Below are 27,195 nucleotides of genomic sequence, written 5' to 3'. Positions count from 1 at the left end.
AACCTACAGTAAAATCTATAGCAGATGTTAGCCACTGAACACAGCTATTTAGCCCAGATTAATTTTACTCCAGGATTGAGAACTATGTTTTGGGGAGAGTGAAAGTGTTTTTTTAGTCCAGGATTAGGCTTAATCTCAGTCTGGGAAAGTGGCCCATACTGTATCTGTACTCTAGTTACCAGTAGGTACAGAATACAAGGCAAGACTAACAAAGCTTCAGAAATGTAAAATGCTGATGACATGATATTCTTTTTACTCGCAGAACATTTTATACATTTGTTTCATTAATGCGGAATATCAGTTGTCTTGGGAACCATATGATCAGGGAGCTTTGTAGAAGTGTTCTTTTGTTTTTCTGCTTCACACGTGGTCACGTATCCTGCATTCCTTCTGTTTGCAACTGTTTGTAGGTTTCACATGTACTTTTGTTTAGGTTTCAACATCAAAGCCAAAACGTTTACTTGATTTGGCCGTTTGGTACATTACCCTGGGCTTCTGCCAACTCACAGTCTTCTATCAATTGTACATTTTGCAGTGTAACCTGATATGATTCTCATCATTAGTTGGCGTCCTAGCGCTCTGCCAATATGTCCCTCAACACTATAGATACAACAACGAACACAGTAAACGACTAGATACAGTATATCTCGCTGGTCTATAAAATGAAGAATCACTTGTAAAATCTCTTATTCTCTTACAGATATTTCATTGCGTATATACAACCCCAAATGTTGTCCAGGTGAAGACAAAAAGATGCATTACCGATCAGTTTTATCCTACACGACTTCGTAAATTCAGGCCTACATTTAGCATTTAATTAAGCCATGTAGTATCAGACTGACATGAGAGAAGAGGGGGAAAGAAAGCTGAAAGTCAGTGTAGCGAGTCGAAGGCAGGGAGAGATAAAGACACACAGACATTGCTAGGTTGTATTAAATGGTCTAGATGTTTTATTGGTGTTGGTTTCGTTTTCTTTCACACACATGTTCTACGACTGTTTTTATTGTGTTTTTTTGTTGTCTTCTGTAGTCTCAACCCCCCTACAGCCCTCTGAGTAAGACCCAGCCTGAAATGGCTGTTCCTCTGCGGGTCTCCAATACAGACATTCACACAGAACTTAATACCTGGACTGGGTCTCCTAGATTGGACCGGACTCCAGGAACATGGAAGTGGTGGTAGGAATATGGACGCCATAGTTTCTGTCTCACATGTTTTAATAATAAAACACAACCTTGTCGCTTTGTTTTGTGTGTTGTTGTTACATTTTTGCATCGGCTTTCTGAAAACCTGGCGAAAAAAAGATTGGAAACCATACAAAAAAAAGGAAACAGAGTGATCTCTTTTCCCATAGCACGCTCAACAATGCCGCCGATGTTCTTTTTCACTGAATGTGTATCTTGAGATGTTTTATTTTCAACATATTTTTTATTTCTTTAAATCGGTATAGAATTATATAGTTTTCCTAGAACACACAGAAAGATTGAGTTGTATTTTCCAACTGGGGGTGTACTGTAGTATTTAACAAGGACAATGGTTCACACAGTGCACACATACAGACAAACAGGGAGTAGAGGGGAGAGGAGGGTGTGAGAGAGAAAGGGAAGGGGGACTGGGGACGCCATGGCGGGGTGTGCTTTGTTATGCCTAAATGAGGGAAAACAGCTCTCACACACCCCCCCTCCCATTATATAAATAAAAAAACAAGTAAAACCAATGAACCCCCACCCCATATTATAAAAAAACAACAACAACACTGTTGAAGAAAAAGGAAACGGACGGAGTGAGAAAGACATCCGCTCTTCCTCCTGCAGACAGGAGAGGGCGAGAGGGGACGGCTCGATGGGTGTTAGCTGTGGGATCTCGCTTGTGATCCGTAGATCTGTGTGTGACCGGAGGACGAGCAAAGGGTCGCAGGAGAAGGAAGAGAGGGAGGAACAGAGGTGTAGAGATAGAGGGGGGAAAGAAAGGGGAAGGGAGGAAGGAGTGGTATGGCCCTTTTTTTTTGCCGAGCGTAGAAACTCCCTTTAGGTCATAGCTCGTTCAAATCTACATACACAATATGCAGCTGCCGTTTGGTAGATATATTGGTTTATGTACACAGCAGTGAGAGAACACATGCAAAGAGTATCATAGGAGATGGAGATGGGGGGGTTGATGTAGGAAGTCGTAAAGGTGCTTTGCTGTTTTTAATCTTTGGGGCAGTTGTGATGAAAATTGCTTTGAAGCGGTTGTTGTCTTTTACGGGGTGGGGCATCTGAAGACGTGTCTTGCCAGGGATGGAATGAAAGGGGGGAGAAACAAATGGAAAATGTAGGGGTATGAGTAAAGATGGTATCCATCACTCAATAGTATGTCTCCCTTTCCACCCAACCTGTAGGAGGAAAGGGTAGGGGAAGAGAAAAGAGAGGCATTAGAGAGTTTTCTTGTTTTAGTGTCAATTAAAGATTTGTGTGTGAAGTTACAAATGCAAATCTCATGTCAGGATTCGGGCCTAAATGTTATACATAGAGAAAGAGACAGCCATTTACCTCCTGGGTTCCTACGGATGAGCAGTTTTCGGATCTCATCATACACAAAGATGAGGACACTGTAGGGGACCGCACAGAACCACCAGCTGGGCCTGGAGAGAGGGGGGGGCAGAGGTTAATAAACACACCGCATGGCAGATAGGTCAATAGTTGTCAGTGTAGGTGTATGTACAGTATGTTTGTATGTCTATGTCTATCTGTTTGGTTTGTGTAGGTGTATGTGTATGTCTATCTGTTTGTGTAGGTGTATGTCTGTTTGTGTAGATGCATGTCTATCTTTTTGGTTTGTGTAGGTGTATGTCTACGTCTATCTGTTTGTGTAGGTGTATGTCTGTTTGTGTAGATGTATGTCTATGTCTATCTGTTTGTGTAGATGTATGTATGTCTGTTTGTGTAGATGTATGTCTATCTGTTTGTGTAGATGTATGTCTATCTGTTTGTGTAGATGTATGTCTATGTCTATCTGTTTGTGTAGGTGTATGTCTATGTCTATCTGTTTGTGTAGGTGTATGTCTATGTCTATCTGTTTGTGTAGATGTATGTCTATGTCTATCTGTTTGTGTAGATGTATGTCTATCTGTTTGTGTAGGTGTATGTCTATGTCTATCTGTTTGGTTTGTGTAGGTGTATGTCTATGTCTATCTGTTTGGTTTGTGTAGGTGTATGTCTATGTCTATCTGTTTGGTTTGTGTAGGTGTATGTCTATGTCTATCTGTTTGGTTTGTGTAGGTGTATGTCTATGTCTATCTGTTTGTGTAGGTGTATGTCTATGTCTATCTGTTTGTGTAGGTGTATGTCTATGTCTATCTGTTTGGTTTGTGTAGGTGTATGTCTATCTGTTTGGTTTGTGTAGGTGTATGTGTATGTCTATCTGTTTGTGTAGGTGTATGTCTGTTTGTGTAGATGCATGTCTATCTGTTTGGTTTGTGTAGGTCTATCTTTTTGGTTTGTGTAGGTGTATGTCTACGTCTATCTGTTTGTGTAGGTGTATGTCTGTTTGTGTAGATGTATGTCTATGTCTATCTGTTTGTGTAGATGTATGTATGTCTGTTTGTGTAGATGTATGTCTATCTGTTTGTGTAGATGTATGTCTATGTCTATCTGTTTGTGTAGATGTATGTCTATGTCTATCTGTTTGTGTAGGTGTATGTCTATGTCTATCTGTTTGTGTAGGTGTATGTCTATGTCTATTTGTTTGTGTAGATGTATGTCTATGTCTATCTGTTTGTGTAGGTGTATGTCTATGTCTATCTGTTTGTGTAGGTGTATGTCTATGTCTATCTGTTTGTGTAGATGTATGTCTATCTGTTTGTGTAGATGTATGTCTATGTCTATCTGTTTGTGTAGATGTATGTCTATCTGTTTGTGTAGGTGTATGTCTATGTCTATCTGTTTGTGTAGATGTATGTCTATGTCTATCTGTTTGTGTAGGTGTATGTCTATCTGTTTGTGTAGGTGTATGTCTATGTCTATCTGTTTGTGTAGGTGTATGTCTATCTGTTTGTGTAGGTGTATGTCTATTTGTTTGTGTAGATGTATGTCTATCTGTTTGTGTAGGTGTATGTCTATGTCTATCTGTTTGTGTAGGTGTATGTCTATGTCTATCTGTTTGTGTAGATGTATGTCTATCTGTTTGTGTAGATGTATGTCTATGTCTATCTGTTTGTGTAGATGTATGTCTATCTGTTTGTGTAGGTGTATGTCTATGTCTATCTGTTTGTGTAGATGTATGTCTATGTCTATCTGTTTGTGTAGGTGTATGTCTATCTGTTTGTGTAGGTGTATGTCTATGTCTATCTGTTTGTGTAGGTGTATGTCTATGTCTATCTGTTTGTGTAGGTGTATGTCTATGTCTATCTGTTTGTGTAGGTGTATGTCTATGTCTATCTGTTTGTGTAGATGTATGTCTATGTCTATCTGTTTGTGTAGATGTATGTCTATGTCTATCTGTTTGTGTAGATGTATGTCTATGTCTATCTGTTTGTGTAGATGTATGTCTATGTCTATCTGTTTGTGTAGATGTATGTATGTCTGTTTGTGTAGATGTATGTCTATGTCTATCTGTTTGTGTAGGTGTATTTCTGGGTTTACTCCACTCACTTTAGGGGGAACATCCTGAGTGCCACGTCCATGCCTGGGGTGTAGGATAGGAAGGCAGCCAGAGCTGTCTCCTCAAACAGGCCAAAGATCAGGATCTTGTTCCTAAGAGGAGAGTAGTGCAGAGGAGAGACATGAGAATGAGAATAAATATAAGAGGGTGAGAGAGACTAATATACATAGAGACCAAGCATACTGTATATTAACAAATGTAGAGACAGACAGACAGACAGACAGACAGACAGACAGACAGACAGACAGACAGACAGACAGACAGACAGACAGAGACAGACAGACAGACAGACAGACAAACAGGAAAAGAGACACAGAAACAAGACAGGCTGACAGATAGAGACAGGCAAACAGATACAGAAACAGACAGGCAGGCAGACAGGTAGAGAGACAGACAGGAAAATAGAGACAGAAACAGACAGGCAGACAGACACAGGAAAAGAGAGACAGAAACATACAGGCAGACAGGCAGACAGACTCACTTCATGCCCTGCTGGAAGACAGAGTTTCGCCTGGTCTTGCAGACAATGACATCAGCCCACTGTACCACCACGATACTGACGAAGAAGGCTGTGTGACACGTGAACTCCACGATCTTCCTCTGTTCATATGTCTACACACACAGAGAGAGGAGAAAGGGAGTGAGACACAGTATTTGAATCATAGAATGAAATAGAACAATAGAATGGACATTGGCATCCCGGCAGTGTGACTAAAAGGACAGCCATCTTGGTCAGGGAATATTTATTGTTTAGAATCTGATCAACTATGGTGAAATAGTGTAAACACTGAATTTGCATATGTACGTACTTGTAATATACTGTATGGCTATATTTTGAATACTTATTTTGGCTGAGAATTGTAGCGTGTACCTACCCATTGCTGGCCATAGCTGTCTTCCAGGTCGTTGCAAGCGCGGTCGTCCCAGTTGAGCCTGATACCCACAAGAATTGAGGGTAGGAATCCATTCTCAGCCAAGATCACAAAGTAGGAGAAGAAGCCTCCCAGAGCCTGGATCATACCTTCACACACAGACATAGACACAAAGTGTTAACACATGATCACTCTGGAAATGATATTACCGGATCCCACAAGGAGTAGCCATTGACTTGTCATATAGACTCGTGAACTATAATCCACTGGCCATAGATGTATGATCTATAAGCATCGATGCACTCATCAGTCTGTCAGATTCTACAACAGGGTGGTAGAAGACTAATCTCACGACTAATGCTCAAGGACTTCATGGGGAAGTATTGATCATTGATCTGGCTGTGGGCTATGATAACATGTCCAGTTACATATGCACTGTCTTTATGGCCCCAACCAGGTAGAGGAGCTAAATGGGGACCCACCGATTTGTCCGTAGGCGATGCTGATGAGCCTCTCGTTCACCAGCTTGTCCCTGGTGGGGTTCCTGGGCTGACGCTTCATGATGTCACTCTCGGCTGCCTCATAGGCCAGGGAGATGGCGGGCACCTGGGGGGGGGTCACAGGTCACAGATGTGAGTTTGTATGAGAAACAAATATTTCACATTGATGTATATTGGATTGATTGCTCCATTGTGAGATAGGGCATATCGAGGTTACATGTGACATTATTTTCAACAATGCACAATTTCGTATTTTGTGTGTGTGTTATGTGTGTGTGTGTGTGCCTTACCATGTCAGTTCCCAGGTCGATACAGAGGATGGTGATGGTACCCAGGGGTAGGGGGATGTTGACGATGATGAAGAGGAGGAAGGGTGTGATCTCAGGGATGTTACTGGTCAGGGTATATGCAATGGACTTCTTCAGGTTATCAAAGATCAGACGACCTGCAGGGAGACAGGAGGACACACACAGAGGTCACACACTGAACTCTGACCTCTAACATCTGTAGAGTTGAGCAAAGGTCACTCAAGGTTGGATCAGGGTCTGCCCTTATTCATAAAGTGTCTCAGAGTAGGAGGGCTGATCTTGGATCAGGCCCCTCTTGTCCATGTGATCTTATTCACTAAAAAGTCCAAACTGATTGGAGATCAGCACCTACTCTGCGATGCTTAAAACATACAGGCTCATATTACCAGTCCCTCCCATCTTCTCCTTTTCTTTTCCCTTTCTTCCACTTCTCCCTCTCACACGCCCTTCTACTCTTTCCATCTATTCTCCTCTCTCTCCCTATTTCTCACCCTCTTCTACTCCGGTGACGATGGAGGCAAAGTTGTCGTCCAGCAGGATCATGTCAGCGGCCTGCTTGGATACGTCAGAGCCGGAGATTCCCATGGCAACGCCGATGTCAGCCTTCTTCAGGGCAGGAGAGTCGTTCACACCGTCACCTGTCACAGCCACGATGGCACCCTGAGAGGGACAGAAGAGTTAGCCTGTGTTCTAAATGGCACCCTATTCCCTCCATAGCGCACTTTAGTAGTGCTTTTGAGCATGGCCTATAGAAAGTCACTATTGTACCAAAACTAGGAGGAAGTGATGGGGTCAATTCCCTGTTCAATTCAATCAATTCATTTTCAAATGCATGAATAAAATCTGTGTGTGTGTGTGTGTGTGTGTCTCACCAGTCGCTGGCAGCCCTCTACGATGATGAGTTTCTGCTGTGGGGAGGTCCTGGCAAAGACAATCTCAGTGTGGTTTCTGAGGATGTCATCCATTTGATCCTGAGACAATTCCTTCAGGTCTGTACCATGGATCACACAAGCCTTGGCATCCCTGGAGACACACACACACATCAGAAGAGTTAGCTTGGATCCATGGAGACAGGGCGAAAGTGACAAGAGAGGGAACATTAATGAGCACAATGAATTAGCAGAACGGGATCCCGTGTGGTCTCACCGTCATTGTGAAATGATGTATTGTGCTGGTGTGTGTGGGTGTGTGTGTGTGTGTGTGTGTCTTATGTTTCTCACCTTGGGTTGACCTGGCTGACGGGGATATTGAGGCGAGAGGCGATGTCCTCCACTGTCTCGTTGCCCTCGGAGATGATGCCCACGCCCTTAGCGATGGCCTTGGCAGTGATTGGATGATCACCTGTCACCATGATGACTTTGATGCCAGCCGAACGACATTTGCCCACAGCGTCGGGCACAGCGGCACGGGGAGGGTCAATCATGGACATGAGGCCCACGAAGCACAGGCCCTCTGTGGTGAAGTTAACGTCATCACAGTCGAAGGCAAAGCCCTTGGGGTACTGGTCCTCTGGCATTAGCAGGTGGCAGAAACCTGGGGAGTAAACAGGAGGGGTTAGCTTGATTTACTTGTTCTACTCATCCTCTACTAAATCAGTCAATCCTTCAGCTCTCATTTTTTATTCACTATTGGATAAGGTACATTTGACCCATTCTCCTAGAACCAACATCCTGAGCTTCCCTCCTTTCCTCCTGCTCCAGACTCTTTCTCTCTGCCCCCTCCCCTCCCTCTAACAACCCGCCCCACTCCTCTTATGCGTTCTGCAAGGTCCAGTTCTCTCTCTTCCTTCTTCTCAACGTTCCCTCCACATTTCTCTCTCAACCCCCCCCCCCTCCTCCTTTCACTCTCCCTGTCTCACCGAGTACTCTCTCTCCCACCCTCTCTCTCACCGAGTACTCTCTCTCCCACCCTCTCTCTCACCGAGTACTCTCTCTCCCAGTCCTCCCAGCTCCATGTAGGCGTTCTGGAAGGATTCCTTCATCTCCTCGTCCATGGGCTGCTCCTTGCCCTGGATGATGATGGTGGTGCAGCGGTCCAGGATCCTCTCTGGGGCTCCCTTCATCACTAGCAGGTAGCGGTTGTCATTGGGATCCTCTGTCTCGTGAACTGACAGCTGTGGGGTTGGTTTAGGATGGAAGGGAGCGAGCGAGAGAAATAGGGGGGAAGAAAGGGGAGAAGTGAGATCGGACACGGTCACAGTGTTAGAAACCAATCAATTTGAGTGTTGTGTTTGTGCGTGTGTGTGTGTATGTACACATATGTGTGTTACGTACCTGGTACTTGTTGGTGGAGTTGAACGGGATCTCGGCCACCTTCTTGTTCTTCTCTCTTATTTGTTTGACAGAGCCACAGGACAGCTCGATACACTTGAGCAGGGCAGACTCGGAGGCATCACCAGCGGTGTCCCTCTTCAGGATGGGCAGTTGGTCCTGGCCGGCTTTGAACACGGCACGGTTGCAGAGAGCTGCGACGCGAGCCAGGGCAGCCCATGAGGCTGAGGTCTTGTCGAAGGAGGCACCTGGAGAGAGAGGTGGCCGGTTAGAGATGATAAAACAATATCAATTCCTAACCTGTAATTAAACTGTACTTGTCTGTAGGTTATAGAACTACTTCAACTCAAGAGGGATTCCTAAACTTAAACCTGTCTCTAAACGTGACTGTACACTAACTTGAACTCTAACACCAACATCCAACCCAAACTCCAGCTCTAACACAAATTTTAACACTAATTCTAACACTAACTCTAACACCAGCTCTAACTCTAACACTAACTCTAACACTAACTCTAACTCTAACTCTAACACTAACACTAACTCTAACACTAACACTAACACTGACTCTAACATTAACTCTAACACTAACTCTAACATTAACTCGAACACTAACTCTTAACACTGACTCTAACACTAACTCTTACATTAACTCCAACCCAAACTCTAAAGGCTAGCGCACATCAAACTGAATGTGGATCTAGCATTCGCCAGCCAATATTTCAGTGCTCCAACATTTTTTCACGCAGTCCTACATGTAAAATCGCTGCGCACTTGGTTCGCAAATTACATTCAGAGGTGTAATTTGTGCTCTCGGCCAGAAAACGCTATTGGTGTGTCTGAAACCAAACTCTACCATTATATCTAACATCAACTCCAACCCTAACCCTCCTGATCTCCTCTTACCAGACTGGTCCTCTGTGGTGTCAGCCTCGTGGATCTGGTTGTCGAACCACATGTGGGCCACGGTCATCCTGTTCTGGGTCAGGGTGCCTGTCTTGTCGGAGCAGATGGTGGAGGTGGAGCCTAGGGTCTCCACAGCTTCCAGATTCTTGACCAGGCAGTTCTTCTTCGCCATACGCTTGGCAGTCAGAGTCAGACACACCTACAGCACAGAGACAGGGGAAAGACAGGGGTTATCCAGGAGCCAGAACGAAGGATACTAGTACCAACAAACTAGAACGGTTACCTATTCTGGAGAAAATGTGTGTGCTTGCTTCAGCTGTCTAGTTGGTCTAGAGATCTATAATATATGCCTGGTAGAAGTTATAATTGGTCTGGATCTTGTCTTAATCAATGTGTAGTATGTCTATGTTAATTGTGTCGTTAGCTGTCTAGTTGGTCTAGATCTACAGTCTAGTTGATCTAGAATGAATCTCATTTACAGTATGCAAATTGTGACATTTCTAAAAAAATTCTAAAAAACAGTTTTTGCTTTGTGTGTGTAGATTGATGAGGGGGGAAAAAACGTTTCATCCATTTTAGAATAAGGCTGTAATGTAACAAAATGTGGAAAAAGTCCAGGGGTCTGAATACTTTCCAAATGCACTGATATAATACATGATATTTAGCAGATGACTCACAGCCATGAGTGCATAGATTGTACGTATGGGTGGTCCCGGGAATTGAACCCACAGGTATGAGGTTCAATAGAGATAGGATTCACAGAGAAACGGCCAGGGCCACTCACAGTGACAGTAGCCAGCAAGCCCTCGGGGACATTGGCCACAATGATGCCGATGAGGAAGATGACGGCCTCCAGCCAAGTGTAGCCCAGGCAGACGGCCAGGATGAAGAAGGTGATGCCCAGGAACACGGCCACGCCTGTGATCAGGTGGATGAAGTGCTCGATCTCCTTGGCGATGGGGGTCTTGCCCGACTCCAGCCCGGAGGTGAGAGTGGCGATACGGCCCATAACGGTACGGTCGCCGGTACACACCACGATGCCACGCGCCGTACCTGAGAGAGAGAGAGAGAGAGAGAGAGAGAGAGAGAGAGAGAGAGAGAGAGAGAGAGAGAGAGAGAGAGAGAGAGAGAGAGAGAGAGAGAGAGAGAGAAGAGAGAGAGAGAGAGAGAGAGGGGGGGGGGGAATAGAGGGCATATATTCATTCAGGAAAAAAGGAGAGGTTGAAATGAGAGAAGAGAAGTAAAAGTGGGAACTCTTGTATGCTTATGTGGGTAACTTCTGCGTCAACAGCAGCTCTATGGTATAATATTACGTTTGAATCAGCTTAGTTGAACCAGTCAAAAGCCTAGCAAGCCTTAGTGCTACTGGGGTGCAGCATCCAATACTGCAGTAGGACCCTGCTGACTGAATTTGGTAGGTTGAGTCTGACACGCAGGAATAGAGAAAAGAGGATAGGAGAATTGTCAGGGACAGAACAGCTGATGTGTCTGTCTGCTTGTCTGTGAGTTAGCAGTTTCTATGGTTACCTTCAACGCAGTTGGTAGAGAAGAAAGCGACATTGCGGGTCTCCAGGGGGTTGTCATGGGTACAGTCAGGTGACCTGCTCTGGGGTTCTGATTCGCCAGTCAGGGAGGAGTTATCCACCTATAGGAGAAGGACAAAACCCAGAAGGACAAAAAATGTTAAGTAAAATGTGTGAGTGTGTGTTATCTGAACTGTGTGTGTGTGTGTGATTGGTACCTTGCAGCCATGAGCAGAGACGACTCTGAGGTCGGCGGGGATCCTGTCTCCTCCCTTCACCTCCACCAGGTCTCCTGCCACCACCTCCTCAGCGTTGATCGTCATCTTCTCGCCTTCACGGATCACCAAGGCTTGCTACAGGGAGAAAACAGAGGGAGGGTTAGATAGCCCATGCACACACACACACACACACACACACACACACACACACACACACACACACACACACACACGTGTTTACCTGGGGCACCATGTTCTTGAAGGACTCCATGATTTTGGAGCTCTTGGCCTCCTGGAAGTAGGAGAAACAACCGGTGACCACGACGACTACAGAGAGCACGATACCCAGGTACAACTGAGGAGAGAGAGAGAGAGAGAGACAGGAAATCCCACTGTTACACTGTGTACATTGCTGGTCAATGCATAGCAGGAGTATTTAGCTTCAAACTGAACACAGACCAACACGGTAATAGTCACTAGACTAGATGATCATGCAAAAACAGAAAAAAAGTGTCAATGACCAAGTACATTAGCCGTGTGGGTGTATGTTAGAATTAAGGTTAGGGACTGGCGCTGCTAAACGTAGGTATGTGTGATTCGGCTGTGTGTGGCTCTAACGGTCCCTTATTCTGTGGCTGTGTTAACGTTTAGTGTTTGGGTGCATGTGTGTGCGTGAGAGTGTGCTTGTGGGTGACTCACGTTGTCTCCTGCCGGCTCGTCCTCCGTGGCGGCCTGGATGGCGTAGGCCAGGAAACAAAGGATGGCGCCGGTCCACAGCAGGATGGAGAAGCCACCGAATAGCTGGCGACAGAACTTGATCCACTCGGGGGTGGTCGGGGGAGGGGTGAGGCAATTGGGACCGTCCCTGATCAGAAACTCAGCCGCCTTGGCGTTGGTCAGACCCTGGGTGGGGAGAGAGTGGGGTGGGTTAAACCTAGAACTGAGTGTGTTGAAATTAGGGGTAGCACCATAAAAATCCTATTAGATCTAATATGTAATTATATGGGTAAAACTTTAAGCCTGCAGGTATAATGCTTTATGACTACTTATAAGCATATATGAGTCTTTACAATATTATAATGAGGATTAAAATGTGTTGTCTTTACGTAGAACATTTTCAACCGACTCAAAAAGGCTGTAACGTAGTAAGGATAACTATAAGATTATAATTGAGACTTTATATGGGGTCTTGCGAAGTCTTAGAAGGCATTAAAACGTTGCTCAAACTGATCCCCTCAAACACACCGACCGTGTGGCATGAGTGAATGTAAAATAGTAAAACACCACCACCTAGTGGCCTAGTAGCGGCTCTGTCAGTGACACAGCAGGACTCGGCAGGACATCTCGTATCTCCATGGTACAACATAGACAGACCTCTATGGGACAGTACAGTAGGAGGAGTCACCTGGACAATGTCGGTGTTGAACTTCCTGCAGCACTCCTCTATGGACATCTTGTGTTCCGTCTGAAAGGTAGAGAGGGAGGGAGAGAGAGAGAGAGAGAGAGAGAGAGAGAGAGAGAGAGAGAAGGAAGAGAGAGAGAGAGAGAGAGAGAGAGAGAGAGAGAGAGAGAGAGAGAGAGAGAGAGAGTGCATATGTATGTGTATTTGTGTGGGAGAGAGAAACAGAGAAACATTGAGAATATGCCATAAATATCATAACAATGAATTTAAAACAAACTAGGATTTTGACTTAATTACTATCATTCACTTTAAGGTCTTTCTCCAAACTATTTAGAGAGTGTGTGTTCCAGTTACACATTGACTCTTGGGGGGTACCCTGAAAGTATTCGATCAATATTCATACTCTAACTTACGGAGAGGCATATGTTAGTATTTCAATAATAGTTATGGGGGTGCCCAGCGTGCCCCTTGAGTAGGGCAGTGTGTGTGTGCCACTGTGTGCCAGTCACTTACAATCGGTACTTCTTTCTTGAGTTCATCCATGTCCTTCCCCTTCTTGTTCTTCTTGCTGGGAGAAGATTTGCCATCTTTATCCTGCGAGGTAGCAACGCGGTAACTGTCCGACCGCCCATACTGGGCGGTGGGGGGGACAGTAAGAGAGGGGGGAAGGGATTAGGGGGGGGATACTTTCACTATTATTTAAATAGAAACATGGTTAAAGCACCAGACACAACAGATGGGGAGAGGGACTTCATTATTTTCTCTGATACCCATTTGATCTTCACAGAGATCACAGACAGAAGGATCAAACGACCGTCTGGCTTTACTGCAGTGTCTGTCTCATCTCGGGGACCCGCTATCACAGTTTGTATCCACTGGCCACCTGCTTCATTTGTCATTTATGTCAACAGCGACTATTGTATGACACACACACACACACACACACACACACACACACACACACACACACACACACACACACACACACACACACACACACACACACACACACACACACACACACACACACACACACACACACACACACACACACACACTAGCTGGTGGTGGGGCACAGAAGCCCTGAAAGAGAAACACAGTGCAGATACAGTGCATTCTCTCAGTCTTCAAAACCTCTCTAATGATTAGATATATATTTTTAAATTGAACTTTTATTTAACTAGGCAAGTCAGTTAAGAACAAATTCTTATTTACAATGACGGCCTACACCGGCCAAATCCGGACGACGCTGGGTCAATTGGGAGCCGCCCTACGGGACTCCCAATCATGTGATACAGTCTGGAATCGAACCAGAGTGACGCCTCTAGCACTGAGATGCAGTGCCTTAGACCGCATCTCATCTAGGGGAACCCCTAGATTAGATGAATATCTATTCAATTAGATTGGATACATCAATGTGACTGTGATGTGTTGAATATGAAACAGTTTGGCAGACACACACACATGCACGTACACACACACACACAGACAGATGTCTCTCTTCTAGGGAGCACAAAGTGTTGCATTAGCTCAAGTTCCGATTTACACTAACGGATGCTCAAATCAATACAGAAGCCGCTGACCAGAGTCCCTCAGTTGACAGAATGAGAGAGAGAGAGAGAGAGAGAGAGAGAGAGAGAGAGAGAGAGAGAGACAAAATGGCTCCCAGGAGGGTTCTAGTGGAAAAGCCGCTCATTGACACAGCCAACTCATCAAGGAAACTGACCTTGCTGCAGGATCAATACAATCAGTGATGTAATGAAGGACCAGAAGGGTTAAAGGACCACAGAGTCCAAAATACATCCAAAAGGCAATCTGTCTGTCTCTTACCACACCCATCACCCTTAATTAAGAACATGTAGCTCAATCTTTCTCATCCATTCTGACTATATGGTCACTTTTATTTGTTCTAGCATCATCAAGTGACTGTACGGTGTGGCGTTCAAGGAAACACAGGGGAGCCCCCTGGTGGCTATTGTCAAGATGACATGCTCTAACAAGCTTGGCCTACTGCCTAGGTTTGACTGGGTTTCAACTGTGTTACTGCTTGGTTGGAACAAAAGCCTGCACCTACACTGGCCTTCTTTGGGTATGGTTGACACCTACCTGTTCATTTATTCAGAATAATAAAGGGCAAATACACATTCAAGTCAAGTTTTTATTTTTGCCCTGGTCCATCGCAAACCAAGTAAATAGCCTATACCGAGCTAAACACACATGACCTAATCTCCCACGCCCTGATAAACACACTTGACTGACGAAGTACAATGCCATGAATGGCTGAGTAAACCTGCCACTGAAAGTCCCAGTGCTTAACGCGAGTTCAGTTGAGAAATTTCAGATGCCTAGAATCTTCCACGTGTAAAAGAAACCAGTCTTAGTGGTTCATTGTGGTCAGAAAGGTTTGAGGGGGATTTATAGTGAACACTGCAGGTCTCCACTCTGCCCCTGATTTACAGTAGTAATACTGGAACACACTAGAGTGAGTCTCCCTTGAACACAAACTAACCCTGAAGAGATTGGTTCAAACAGTCGACCCGAACACAACTCCCCACAAACAACACACAAGTTGACTACAAAGTGCACAAAATCAACCTTCCCACACACACACACACACACACACACATGCGCATGTGGATGTCGTCAACCGAGAATGTGAGTGAGCTCTCGCTGCAACAAGACCAGACAGGCCTAGAGAGCCGAATGCAGAACAAAGGAGAGACTGATAGAAGACTACTGCTACTCATGCCCTTTGAGATTGGCCTGCCTGTGTGTGTGTGTGTGTGTGTGTGTGTGTGTGTGTGTGTGTGTGTGTGTGTGTGTGTGTGTGTGTGTGTGTGTGTGTGTGTGTGTGTGTGTGTGTACTTCAATATAACATGCACATTAAATACTCTAGTTGGCTTCGAGATAAGCATCTTTAGCCAAACAGTGTAGGGTAGATATTATAGATAAGCTAACAGGTCTGGGTTAGGCACACAAGGTGTGGAGTTTCTAGCTAGGCAAGTCTTTCAATGGCTAACACTGAGTGGGCCATTGAAATGCACTTAGAGTACATTGTTAGGTCTGACAGCACACCTGCTCATTATGCATTATACACCAAGTCACTTGGCTCTGTCATAACCTCACAGGGTCTCTCCTATCATTGCTATGCAGACGACACACAATTAATCTTCTCCTTTCCCCCTTCTGATGACCAGGTGGCGAATCGCATCTCTGCATGTCTGGCAGACATATCCGTGTGGATGACGGATCACCACCTCAAGCTGAACCTCGGCAAGACGGAGCTGCTCTTCCTCCCGGGGAAGGACTGCCCGTTCCATGATCTCGCCATCACGGTTGACAACTCCATTGTGTCCTCCTCCCAGAGCGCTAAGAACCTTGGCGTGATCCTGGACAACACCCTGTCGTTCTCAACTAACATCAAGGCGGTGGCCCGTTCCTGTAGGTTCATGCTCTACAACATCCACAGAGTACGACCCTGCCTCACACAGGAAGCGGCGCAGGTCCTAATCCAGGCACTTGTCATCTCCCGTCTGGATTACTGCAATGTTGGCTGGGCTCCCTGCCTGTGCCATTAAACCCCTACAACTCATCCAGAACGCCGCAGCCCGTCTGGTGTTCAACCTTCCCAAGTTCTCTCACGTCACCCCGCTCCTCCGCTCCCTCCACTGGCTTCCAGTTGAAGCTCGCATCCGCTACAAGACCATGGTGCTTGCCTACGGAGCTGTGAGGGAACGGCACCTCAGTACCTCCAGGCTCTGATCAGGCCCTACACCCAAACAAGGGCACTGCGTTCATCCACCTCTGGCCTGCTCGCCTCCCTACCACTGAGGAAGTACAGTTCCCGCTCAGCCCAGTCAAAACTGTTCGCTGCTCTGGCCCCCAATGGTGGAACAAACTCCCTCACGACGCCAGGACAGCGGAGTCAATCACCACCTTCCGGAGACACCTGAAACCCCACCTCTTTAAGGAATACCTAGGATAGGATAAAGTAATCCCTCTCACCCCCCTCCCCTGAAAAGATTTAGATGCACTACTGTTCCACTGGAGGTCATAAGGTGAATGCACCAATTTGTAAGTCGCTCTGGAAAAGAGCGTCTGCTAAATGACTTAAATGTAAATGTAAATGTAAATGCACCCGCCCGCGCGCGCACACACACACACACACACACAATTTAATGCTAATACAAACACCGGAAGAGCGGAGACAGGTGAAACAGGCATTACAAGAGAGGGATGGACAGAGAGAGATGAATGAAAAAAAGACAAAGACAGGGATGGGGCAGTGGGAGGTGAGAGAGAGAGAGAGAGAGAGAGAGAGAGAGAGAGAGAGAGAGAGAGAGAGAGAGAGCTCTTCTCTCTCACACCACTAATTAGATATTGACCACTATTCTTTGTCTGTTGACTCAGGCTGTGTATATCAGTGAGTGACAGCGTGACTGGGATCCCACTCTAACAGATTGTTCTATAACACTGTAAAACAAACAACCCCACCTGCAGGGTCGCGACCTTACAACCTGCGACCCAGAAAGTGGATGTTGGCCCTTTAACGTGTGTGTGTGTGGTGGGGGTGTTAACATGCGTGCAGGCATGTGTGTGTGGGCTAATGCCACTCAATCTTTCATGACACGCAAGGAACAACCCGAGCTTCTCCTTTCACCCACAACCCTCAAGCTGTGTGGCAAGATTTCTTCATTGTGGTTACGAGGTCACGACTATCGCCTAGGTTACAAGCAAAAACATTTAGAGGGCGTCGTTTTGTTCCTCATTGTTCAATACAACATGTCATCTATCTGTCTATCTGTAGGTCTGTCTGCCGGTCTGTTTCTACCATTTGCTGTTGGGCGAAATGTAATTCAATGATGTTGTTTCAGAGAAGAAACAGAGACTGCAGGCTGAAATTACAACCACTAGCTCTCACACAGACGGACAGAGAAAGACAGACGGACCTACTGACAGACACGGACTGGAGGAACTGGTGTCGGTGACTTAACAACCAGACAGATGCTACAGTATATATTACCTGCATCTCCTCCACACATTCTAATCTTTTCAAGTAGAAGACAGACTGCCCGGAACAAGGAAGACAGGCACATTCACTTTGGAGCAGATTACTAAAGCTACTAGCGTGCTAATCTACCAGAGGATAGTAGAACATCATTGGGTGTGTGTACACTATGTTTGAAAAGAAACGAGCAAGAGTTCATCACATTCTATCGATGTCATGCTGCTGTGGTTTGTCTGGTTCTAATGTTCTGTTCTGGTTTTGTCCCGTTTTTCCCGGAGCTAAGCGCCTGGTTAGGAGGTCACATTACCATGGAGGTTGGCATGGTGACCGAGGCTTAGTGGTGGGCGGTGGCCTAGTACTGTAGGATCCCCCTGATCTGATCGCTCAGTTATAATTGATGCCTCAGTAACTGGACATTCGAGGAGATAGCCAACACGTCTGTGTGTGTGTGTGTGTGTGTGTGTGTGTGTATCTTTATAAGAAAGAACGAGATACCTTCTTATATGCGCAAGCTATAAGCCTGCCAACAGCTAGGCAGAGGTGAGTCATTGTCGAGGTGGCTACAGTCTGTCTGTGCAGCGAGAACACGCACTGCGGCAGACAGAGAGAGCGAGAGAGTGAGTGGGGGGGGGGGGGGGGGGGCAGATAGTAATAGGAACAGAGAAGGGAAAAATAGGAGACTAGGAGGAGATATTAAAACAGACGATGTCCTATATGTAATGTTTTCTCAGTTATTAATCAGACTCATTCGTTCTGAAGTGAAGTGAACACGGGGCATGTTTCATATGTTGAACACTTCCACACTGCAGTGAACCACAGTAGCCAATACCCTCCATCAGGAGCATGCCAGTCTGTCAGTCTGTCTGTCTCGGGCACACAGGCTTGGGCATGCCCCCTAACGGTGATGGACCTGCTTGGGCATGAGGCGTGGCATCCCAGCCTCTCCTGGTATGCATGAGAGGTGAGGGGTTTCACAAGAGGCGGGAAGAAGTTGCTTTGTTTGGGTTTCCGTTTTAGGGAACCTACAAAAGGGGAAATAGTAACTATTGCAGGAAAACAGTTTGATTGTGTGTGAATCTTGAATTGACTAAGATGGTAGATAGATTTCTCCACACTACACACTTCCTGAAAGAAGTTATATAAACCTCATTACCTTGAGTGGTTCCCAAATGACCCCCTATTCCCTATGTAGTGCAATACTTTAGACCCATACTTTTCCTAATGTAGTGCACTACTTTTGATTGTGCACTAATGTATGGAATAAGGTGCCATTGGAGACAAATCCTCACGAACTGTGCCCTGTGTGTGGTGAATAACAGCACTTTATAAGTGACAGTATCTGGCTGTATCATGGCTGTGCAACATCCTTCTCCCAATATAGTTTGATTATCTCTTGTAAGCCTATCAGGCCAGCCATGACCCACATGACACTACTAGTTGATAGGCTGATGTGAAGGGATCCTAGCCAATGGGGAAGGTGTGGGGGCGGAGGGTAGTGATGGTGACCGTTATATGTCCATTCAGTCCTGCTGTGAATAAACTGAGTAAATGTATTTATTGGTTTCTTTTCGTTTTGATAGGAGATGAAAATGCAATGAATTAAATGTGATTTGTTGATGTAAGAATCTGCATGTACAGGTTGTGTTATTAGATTTGGGATGGGATGGGGTCACAACAAATTCTTGGGGGGGGTGGTATCCCTAGAAATTCTGGCGGAAAAAATGTAACCCCCCCCCCGCTGAAAAAGCTGGAATATCACTGCTTTAGGCCTTTATATGAACTATATACTATATGGGAGTGTGTACAACACTGTTGGGCATAAACTGCATTGTTGGTTAAGGGCTTGTAAAGTAAGCATTTCACTGTAAGGTCTACATCTGTTGTATTCGGCGCATGTGACAAATACAATTAGATTTGATAGGGACATCTGGTTCCAACAGCCCTGGGGTATAGGGCTAGGTAGGCACAGGGGGCATGGCCTAGGGGTAGGGGGGCTGGGCTGGGCTGGGTCGGTGGTTGGGCCTGGAGGCTCATGCTAGTAGGATTAGCTAGACTGATTGCTCTTGTCTTGATTAGCCTACTGTATTGTACACCAAGTACAGTAACTCTCCCTGGCTAACTTCCAGTAGAGACGTTCTTCTCCATATTAAAGAGTGATCATGAAACGGGGGAAATCGGTGCATTAAGAACTATAGGAAAATCAAATCAAATGTTATTGGTCACATGCACATATTTAGCAGATGTTATTGCGGGTGTAGCGAAATGCTTGCGTTCCTAGCTCCGACAGTGCAGTAATATCTAACAATACACAACAATACATAAATCGAAAAAGTAAAAGAATGGAATTCGATTGAGCAATGTCAGAGTGGCATTGACTAGAATACAGTAGAATACAATACAGTATATACATATGAGATGAGTAAAGCAGTATGTGAACGTTATTTCAACATTTTTAAAGTGACTAATGTTCCGTTATTAGTGGCCAGTGATTCCAAGTCTATGTATATAGGGCAGCAGCCTCTAAGGTGCATATCTAAAAATGGTTTCATATCAAGACACGTCTTGGTTGTAAAATACTTGGTGTTGCTTTTTGTCACAATGACAGTTAATTTAATTTCTGGATGCCCAACTTCTTCTCAAATGGTGATTTTCTTATTTTAATAAATATATAAACAGTGGTGGAAAATGTACCCAGTTGGAATCTAGTGAAGTAAAAGCAAAAGTTGTCAAAAATATAAATATACTGAACAAAAATATAAACACAACATGTAAAGTGTTGGTCCCATGTTTCATGAGGTGAAATGAAAGATCCCAGAAATGTTCCATGCGCACAAAAAACGTATTTCTCAAAAATGTTGTGCACAAATTGGTTTACATCCCTGTTAGTGAGCATTTCTCATTTGCAAAGATCCCTTCCACCTGACAGCAGTGGCATTTCAAGAAGCTGATTAAACGGCATGATCATTACACAGGTGCACCTTGTGACCACTCTAAAATGTGCAGTTTTGCCACACAACACAATGCCACAGATGTCTCAAGTTTTGATGGAGTGTGCAATTGGCATGCTGACTGCAGGAATGTCCACCAGAGCTGTTGCCAGAGAATGTATGTTTATTTCTCTACCAACGTAATTTTAGAAAATTTGGCATTAAAAATGTGGCATTACCTCCAACCGGCTTCACAACCGCAGACAATGTGTAACCCCGCCAGCCCAGGACCTCCACATCAGGCTTCTTCACCTGCGGGATCGTCCGAGACCAGACCAGCCGGACAGCTGATGATACTGAAGTGTATCTGTCTATACAAAAGCCCTTTTGTAAGGAAAAACGTATTCTGATTGGCTGGGCCTGGCTCACTAGGGGGAGGGCTGGCTCCCAAGTGGGTGGGCGTATCCCCTCCTAGTCACACCCATGGCTGCGCTCCTGCCAGTCATGTGAAATCCATAGATTACGGCCTAATTTATTTATTTCACTTGACTGATTTCCTTATATGAACTGTAACTCAGTAAAATGGTTGAAATTGTTGCATGTTGCGTTTATATTTTTGTTCAGTAGAGTAAAGTACAGATACCTCAAAAAACAACTTAAGTAGAACTTCAAAGTATTTTTACTTCACACATTTTTACTTTACACCACTGTATATAAATAAAGTTATATTAAATTCAAATAAATTGTTTTGATGTTCAGAGGTATGGAATTCCAGCCAGACCCTGAGGTCATGACCTCTGCTTATAGCAGAAATTATACACTGAGTATATATGTGCATGTGAACACACACACACACACACACGCCAAATGTCCTGTATCCTAATTTAGCTCTCACTGACAAATAATTTGTGTTCCCTTCTAAAAACAAACCCAGCAAAACCAAAACAAAATCCCATCTTATGGCATTACCCCACCTGTCCTCCCCTACCCTCATCCCTTCATCCTTCCCCCATGCCAATCTGTCCATCCCCTGATCTGTTCATCCTGGCAGGCAGCTGTGCTCCAGTTTAGAGTCTGCATGTGTCCTTGTCTCTCAGTGTGTATACCATTCACCCATTGTGAGTGCATTGTCAGAGTTTTCTTTAGGAAAAAGTGGCGCACTTGAATGGCGAATGGGAAGCGCGATTCAATTACCAGTTGAGAAATAAAAATAGTAGTTATTTTTAATCGTGGCCATCAAAACTGTTTTTAACATGCAATTGCATTTAGAATTGTTAGAAAAGCACACGTTTCACTCCAGAAACAACAAATGAGCTGTTTGAGAATCTGTAACAGCAGCTCTCGCACTGTCGGACAGATTTTTTCGCTCATAGGCTCTGTATCTGTATGTTGTGCGCTTGAGATAAACGTGTGTGTGTGTGTGTGTGTGTGTGTGTGTGTGTGTGTGTGTGTGTGTGTGTGTGTGTGCTCCTTAGTGAGAATAGCATTGTCTAGATTGGTATCGTAAATCTTGAGTGTTTAGTGGCCCTTGTAGGGACAACGGTAGATTCGCTCTTTCTCCTATGAGGGGTTTCCTGAGGATATTCTGTGTTTAATGCAGATGATTTAGGTGACAGAGAACACATAGCAACTCCTGCTCTGTGTACTGTCTTGTCTTCTGGCCTCTGAAGTACTGTGTTGCCTGTGACACGGTCTGTGAAAGGAAATGTAATTTGGGCAGAATTGAGATAAATAAATACATTTAAGCATTTCTGTATATTGTAATGAGACAAATTCAATTGACGTTGATAATGTTGATAATGAAAGGGGGAAGAAAACATACACACACACGCGCACACACACACACACACACACACACACACACACACACACACACACACACACACACACACAAACAAGCTTGGGAGGACACTGAATTAGTAATGACTGTGTTGGCAGGGAACCCAACTCCCCTCTGTATCTCACTCTGCAAACCCCCACTTAACATTTCCCGAACATTGCAGCAATGCTAACTAACCAGGCTGCCCTATCTTGCATTACAATCAATCAAATGTTTATGTTATTTGATTAACTCATGACCTTAGTAAGGAACGCAGTCTGCTTTGAAGGGTAAGTCCCCAAATAAGTCCCCCAAAAGTCCCCAAATACTTACACAATACCCTATTACCCTACCGTATCACCCTACCCTTAAAGTAGGTCCTTCTAGCTATGCTAGAAGACTAACATTCAAACCATGTCCTTCCAAATGACTCTTTAAGGACAGAACCCTCATGAATATCCCACTAGTATATTGATCATTGACTATTAGTAGGATGCCCAGGACGGCTCGGTTGACATACAGTGCACTGCGCAAACCCTCCAGACTCAGCAGCAGGACACGAATGACTGCAGATGCAGTGAGGAGCGGAGTGAGCTAGCTACTCTGCACCAAACACTGGGTTGGGCCACAGCTACATCTACACTCTTAGAAAAAAAGGTGCAATCTAGAAACTAAAGGGGTTCATTGGCTGTCCCCATAGGAGAATCCTTTGAAGAACCCTTTTTGATTCAAGGTAGAATCCTTTCCACAAAGGGTTCAACATGGAACTCAAAACAGTTCTACCTGAAACCAAAAATGGTTCTATTTGGAAACAAAAAGGGTTCTCCTATGGGGACAGTCGAATAACCCTATTGGGACCATTTTGTCTAAGAGTGTACCTTGTCCCATCATGACCAAGCAAGCCTTACCTAAATACCTACACCCTTACCCTTTCCTATACCCGTCCTTGTACACCTGGCCAGTTAAGGAGATCGCCAAGCATACTGCTCTCTGCCACTGCAATGATTTATCTCCACACCACCTACACCAATATGCCCGTCCTTTATACTGTATATCACTTCCCTTTCTCCCTTTCAATGAGAGAGATGATGGGGGATATCAAAGGAGTGCTCCCTCATGCTTCTCAGTCCCTGTCCAGTGAGCTCTCCCTGATATCCCCCACCACCTCTCTGTATCCCATAGGGATGAATACCTATACCTCCCCCCTGTCCTGTCATCCCATCTGCCTCCTGTCTCTGTGGTAACCAATCCCCAAGAGCAGAGGTAAGCAGGGGAAACAGGAGCCATGGCAATGTGAGTTCAGGTCATTATCCCACAACAGGATACAGCCCTCCCTCTCTCTCTCTCTACACTTGCAGATCAGTCACAACTCATCTCATCCACCTCCCTCCTTCGCCCTGCACCCCCCCCCCCCTCTCTGTCCTCCCCCTCCTTTTTCGCTATGGCTCATGTGTCTGAAGGTGAAATGTGTGCAGCCATCTTCACTTGCTCTCCTCTCCCATTTCTCTTTCTCACTCACTCTCTCCCCCTCTCTTTCTCAGCATCATTAGGTTACCCCATCACTGACTGTACCAGAGCAACTATACACACATTCGCCACATCAGCAACCTCAATTGCTCACAATTGGTGTGACAAATGAAAAAGGCTGTCTGTCTGTCTGCCTGTCTTCAGTACCGCTGACACTTCGCCTCAGTGTTTGCTTGCTTCCTTACATCCCTTGGTAAAACATCCCTTTCTGCGTGACTCCCCGAGTCCGCCAATCACAGCTTTTTAAAGGGAATTTCCACTCAAAAGGCACCGCCCCCATTTTGACGCGGCAGCCTGCGGCCTTGGGGGCAGGCAGTTGGCAGTGCCACGGCACAGCGCGTCAAGCGCCAGATCGACTTCGCAGAATGTCTTGTATGTTGTCAAATAATCATAGGGGTGAGATGGATTAAGGTAAAGAACATTTGCCTTCCAATTATTTGAAAATGTAATTATTATCAGAGGTCACACACATATTTTATTTGCGCGCCGGATGAGGACCCCCACCCCCTGTCTCATTTACACATAGGCTACACGGGCTTGATCTAACTTTACCACGGAAGTGGTTCGTGCGTAAGCACTTTTTGCACTCCATCCCATTTGACGCAGTGCCTGTTGCTACGGATGATTCTCGCATCCTCATGAATAGCCTATCACCAACGACTGCTTCATTTCTCGCCGCTCCACAGCAGACTTCGACCGGGAGAAATGCCTCCAAGGCCCACCCAGGTCATAGATGGAGATAGCTGATATCATTCGTGCCTGCTCTGTCGGTGTCTCTTCAATCATGTTCGGTAACCGTGTGCGATCCAGCTTCATCAGCCACTGGGATGGTGTGGCATCATGTCATCAAATTAAGTCAACACCCAGAACCGAGTCGGGGATTAAATCTTAAACTCTCATATACGCAAGATAAATGATGAGGCAGAAATTGCGCAACAGTCCACAACGACAATCGCAGCATCACCTCGAAATGTTCCTACAGAACTATTCATAGTCAAATTATTATTGGCTTTACAAAACAGTGAAAATATTGGTGTTATTATGGTGTTATTTCAATCGATACTTTTATTGAGACGTGATATTTTCCAAAATATCATCCAGCGCCGGGCCGCATCCCCCATTTGACGCAGTGAGGGAGTCAGAACTTCGTGTGCATTCTATTCACTTACAAATCCAGTCCCAAATGTATCATCACCCAGCATTCACGGGACATCTTTTTAATATATCGTGTGTATTCACTGTCAACGATTATCGCGTCCCTGTTGTCACAAATTAAAGGGGAAAAAAGTTGGTGAAGCGCTTATTCCCGGTAACCGCATTATGACGCATGGGCCACCGAGGCTTCAGTGCGCTCAGGCATCGCATACCATACCGACATACGCAATGTCCTCAGTAGCCGGGTAGACTAGGATATGGTTTCCTATGTTACACTAGCTGTCTATCGTCAAATGTTGCGTAGAAGTAGTTACCTGCAGTATCGCAGATTTAAAGAAGTAGACAATTGGGTCGCGATGATGCGAGGATCATTTACATGGGCAACGGGGGGAGGGGATACTGTAATCATGCGCCCATTCGAATACACAGCCACACATTGTAAAATCATCAAATACAGGCTAATAATAACGGCAGGTGAATAACAGAACATTGTGTCTCATTGAAATCCCTCAGTGACATGCCAAGTGAAGCCTATACGCAGTGGTCTCTCTCGCTCGCTCTCTCGCTCTCTCTCTCTCTCTTTCGCGCTCTCTCTCTCTCTCTCTCTCTCTCTCTCTCTCTCTCTCTCTCCCCTCTCTCTCTCTCTCTCTCTCTCACGAGAGCCGGCTGTCAGAATAAACCGATTACCATATGGCAAGGTTATAGACAAAGTGTCACGATATGCCTAATATAGCCCATCGCCTATATTAATGCATATGGCAAACCCCTGAATGAGACCATTCAATCCTTTTTTTTTATCACTAACTTGTTCGTTCCATAGTGTATGAGAAACAAAGGAAACAGCAGCAAATTACAGTACATGACATTCAATTATTCCATCAGTAGATTCTGACCAATTCATTGTCAATTTGAAACCTTACAACTGCAGTAGACATTACAGAGAGCTGTTTTGTGCCTGCTCTAGCCTACTTGTCACATCAATTTGTCGCAGTCTATGAGACCGTAGACTATATAGCCTAAAAAAAATCCGCATTGGAGTCAATGTCACTCAAATATTTCCAGAGGAGAAAAAACATGACACTGCAGTATGGTGCCCTTCCCCGTCAGCATCTGGGGTTTTAAACCGTTTTCAAGGCATTTTATAACTTTCATGCATCAATAAGGCAGTTGTAAAGTTGGTAGACGCCGGGCTTACCCCCATGTTGGCGCAGTCAGGCTTCTCTCCTCAGGTGATGCAAAGCTTGAGAGGTGTCAGCCCCTCAGGTGGAATTATATCAAAATGGTATTGCCTTTTAAAAACGTAAGAAAGATTTGTATTCAGTTATTCAGGTAAAAACGAAAGAAAGCGACAAAGACGTCAGTCAAGCAAATTTCTATAAAATAAATTGGTTAATTGATTAAATAAACAGATTGTGTCTCTAACCTCCAAAAGGTTACAGTATTTTCCCCCTCCACCTAAACGTCTTTCAAATGAAATGTTGCGGTCTCAAGCAGAGCATCACGCGAGGATGCGGGTCCTTCTCTTGCGCTCTGATAGTTGCAGTAAAAGACCGGTGAAACTAAGAAGCCGCACTGCTCTGGTTTTTTAGGATTTGATCTCCCTCCGCGGCTCTGTTGGCTGCCGCAGTACTTCCTTTTCTACACACTACCACTCCGCCTATGAAGAAGCGCCGGTGGGTGTGAGTGATCGCAGCGCCCCATTCTAGCAAAGCTGATAAACCATGGACCTCGTAAACCCGCCCAATGACCACTGAATTGGCCAATAGGAATTCTGAGCAACTATCTGATGACAGGCAATCTAGCCAATCGTCACAAGTATGTAACACTGGCCAACAGAAGGCCTAATCTGCCCCTCCTTCTTTACTGCAGAATTCCAAGGCCGTTGGCCATCAGCATCCTGAGCCCCTAGGCCGAAATGTTGTCTAAATGGACATACAAGGTTAGATACTATTGTCGTGCTTGTCTTGTATTCATGTAGCTTATCTATGTTTTATAAATTGATGGCATTGTGTGCTGTATTGCATGTGATAATCACTGCTGTCTTTCTGGTCGTGTAGGTCACTGCACTTCAATGCCTCCCCTCGGCCTGCAATTACATAGCAGACGATGGAGAGAATAGGCT

General features: G+C 45.1%; 1 protein-coding gene across 2 annotated transcripts; it reads right to left on the bottom strand.

The window, feature by feature from the left end:
* Nucleotides 1-923: 923 nt before the first annotated feature.
* On the bottom strand, nt 924-26,735 carry LOC115105762 (sodium/potassium-transporting ATPase subunit alpha-3-like). Of its 2 annotated transcripts, none has more exons than XM_065010490.1 (22): nt 26,497-26,735; nt 26,269-26,362; nt 13,151-13,270; nt 12,641-12,700; nt 11,935-12,138; nt 11,477-11,590; nt 11,236-11,370; nt 11,022-11,139; nt 10,279-10,547; nt 9,495-9,693; nt 8,592-8,836; nt 8,239-8,431; nt 7,539-7,851; nt 7,191-7,341; nt 6,810-6,978; nt 6,301-6,455; nt 5,993-6,116; nt 5,514-5,659; nt 5,120-5,250; nt 4,629-4,730; nt 2,529-2,620; nt 924-2,371 (listed from the first exon to the last, which is right to left on the bottom strand). In XM_065010490.1, exons 2-22 carry the CDS (start codon nt 26,272-26,274, stop codon nt 2,343-2,345), a joined length of 3,075 nt encoding a protein of 1,024 aa, XP_064866562.1. In that variant the 5' UTR covers nt 26,275-26,362; nt 26,497-26,735; the 3' UTR covers nt 924-2,342. The 2 variants fall into 2 exon arrangements, with proteins under 2 accessions (XP_064866562.1, XP_064866572.1); XM_065010500.1 differs by having other exon boundaries at nt 13,151-13,231.
* Nucleotides 26,736-27,195: the final 460 nt, after the last annotated feature.

This window comes from Oncorhynchus nerka, linkage group LG3 (genome assembly GCF_034236695.1).
Source record: "Oncorhynchus nerka isolate Pitt River linkage group LG3, Oner_Uvic_2.0, whole genome shotgun sequence".
NCBI lineage: Eukaryota > Metazoa > Chordata > Actinopteri > Salmoniformes > Salmonidae > Oncorhynchus > Oncorhynchus nerka.
The sequence above is the reverse complement of the archived record's forward strand: the minus strand, read 5'-3'. Positions and strand labels throughout refer to the sequence as shown.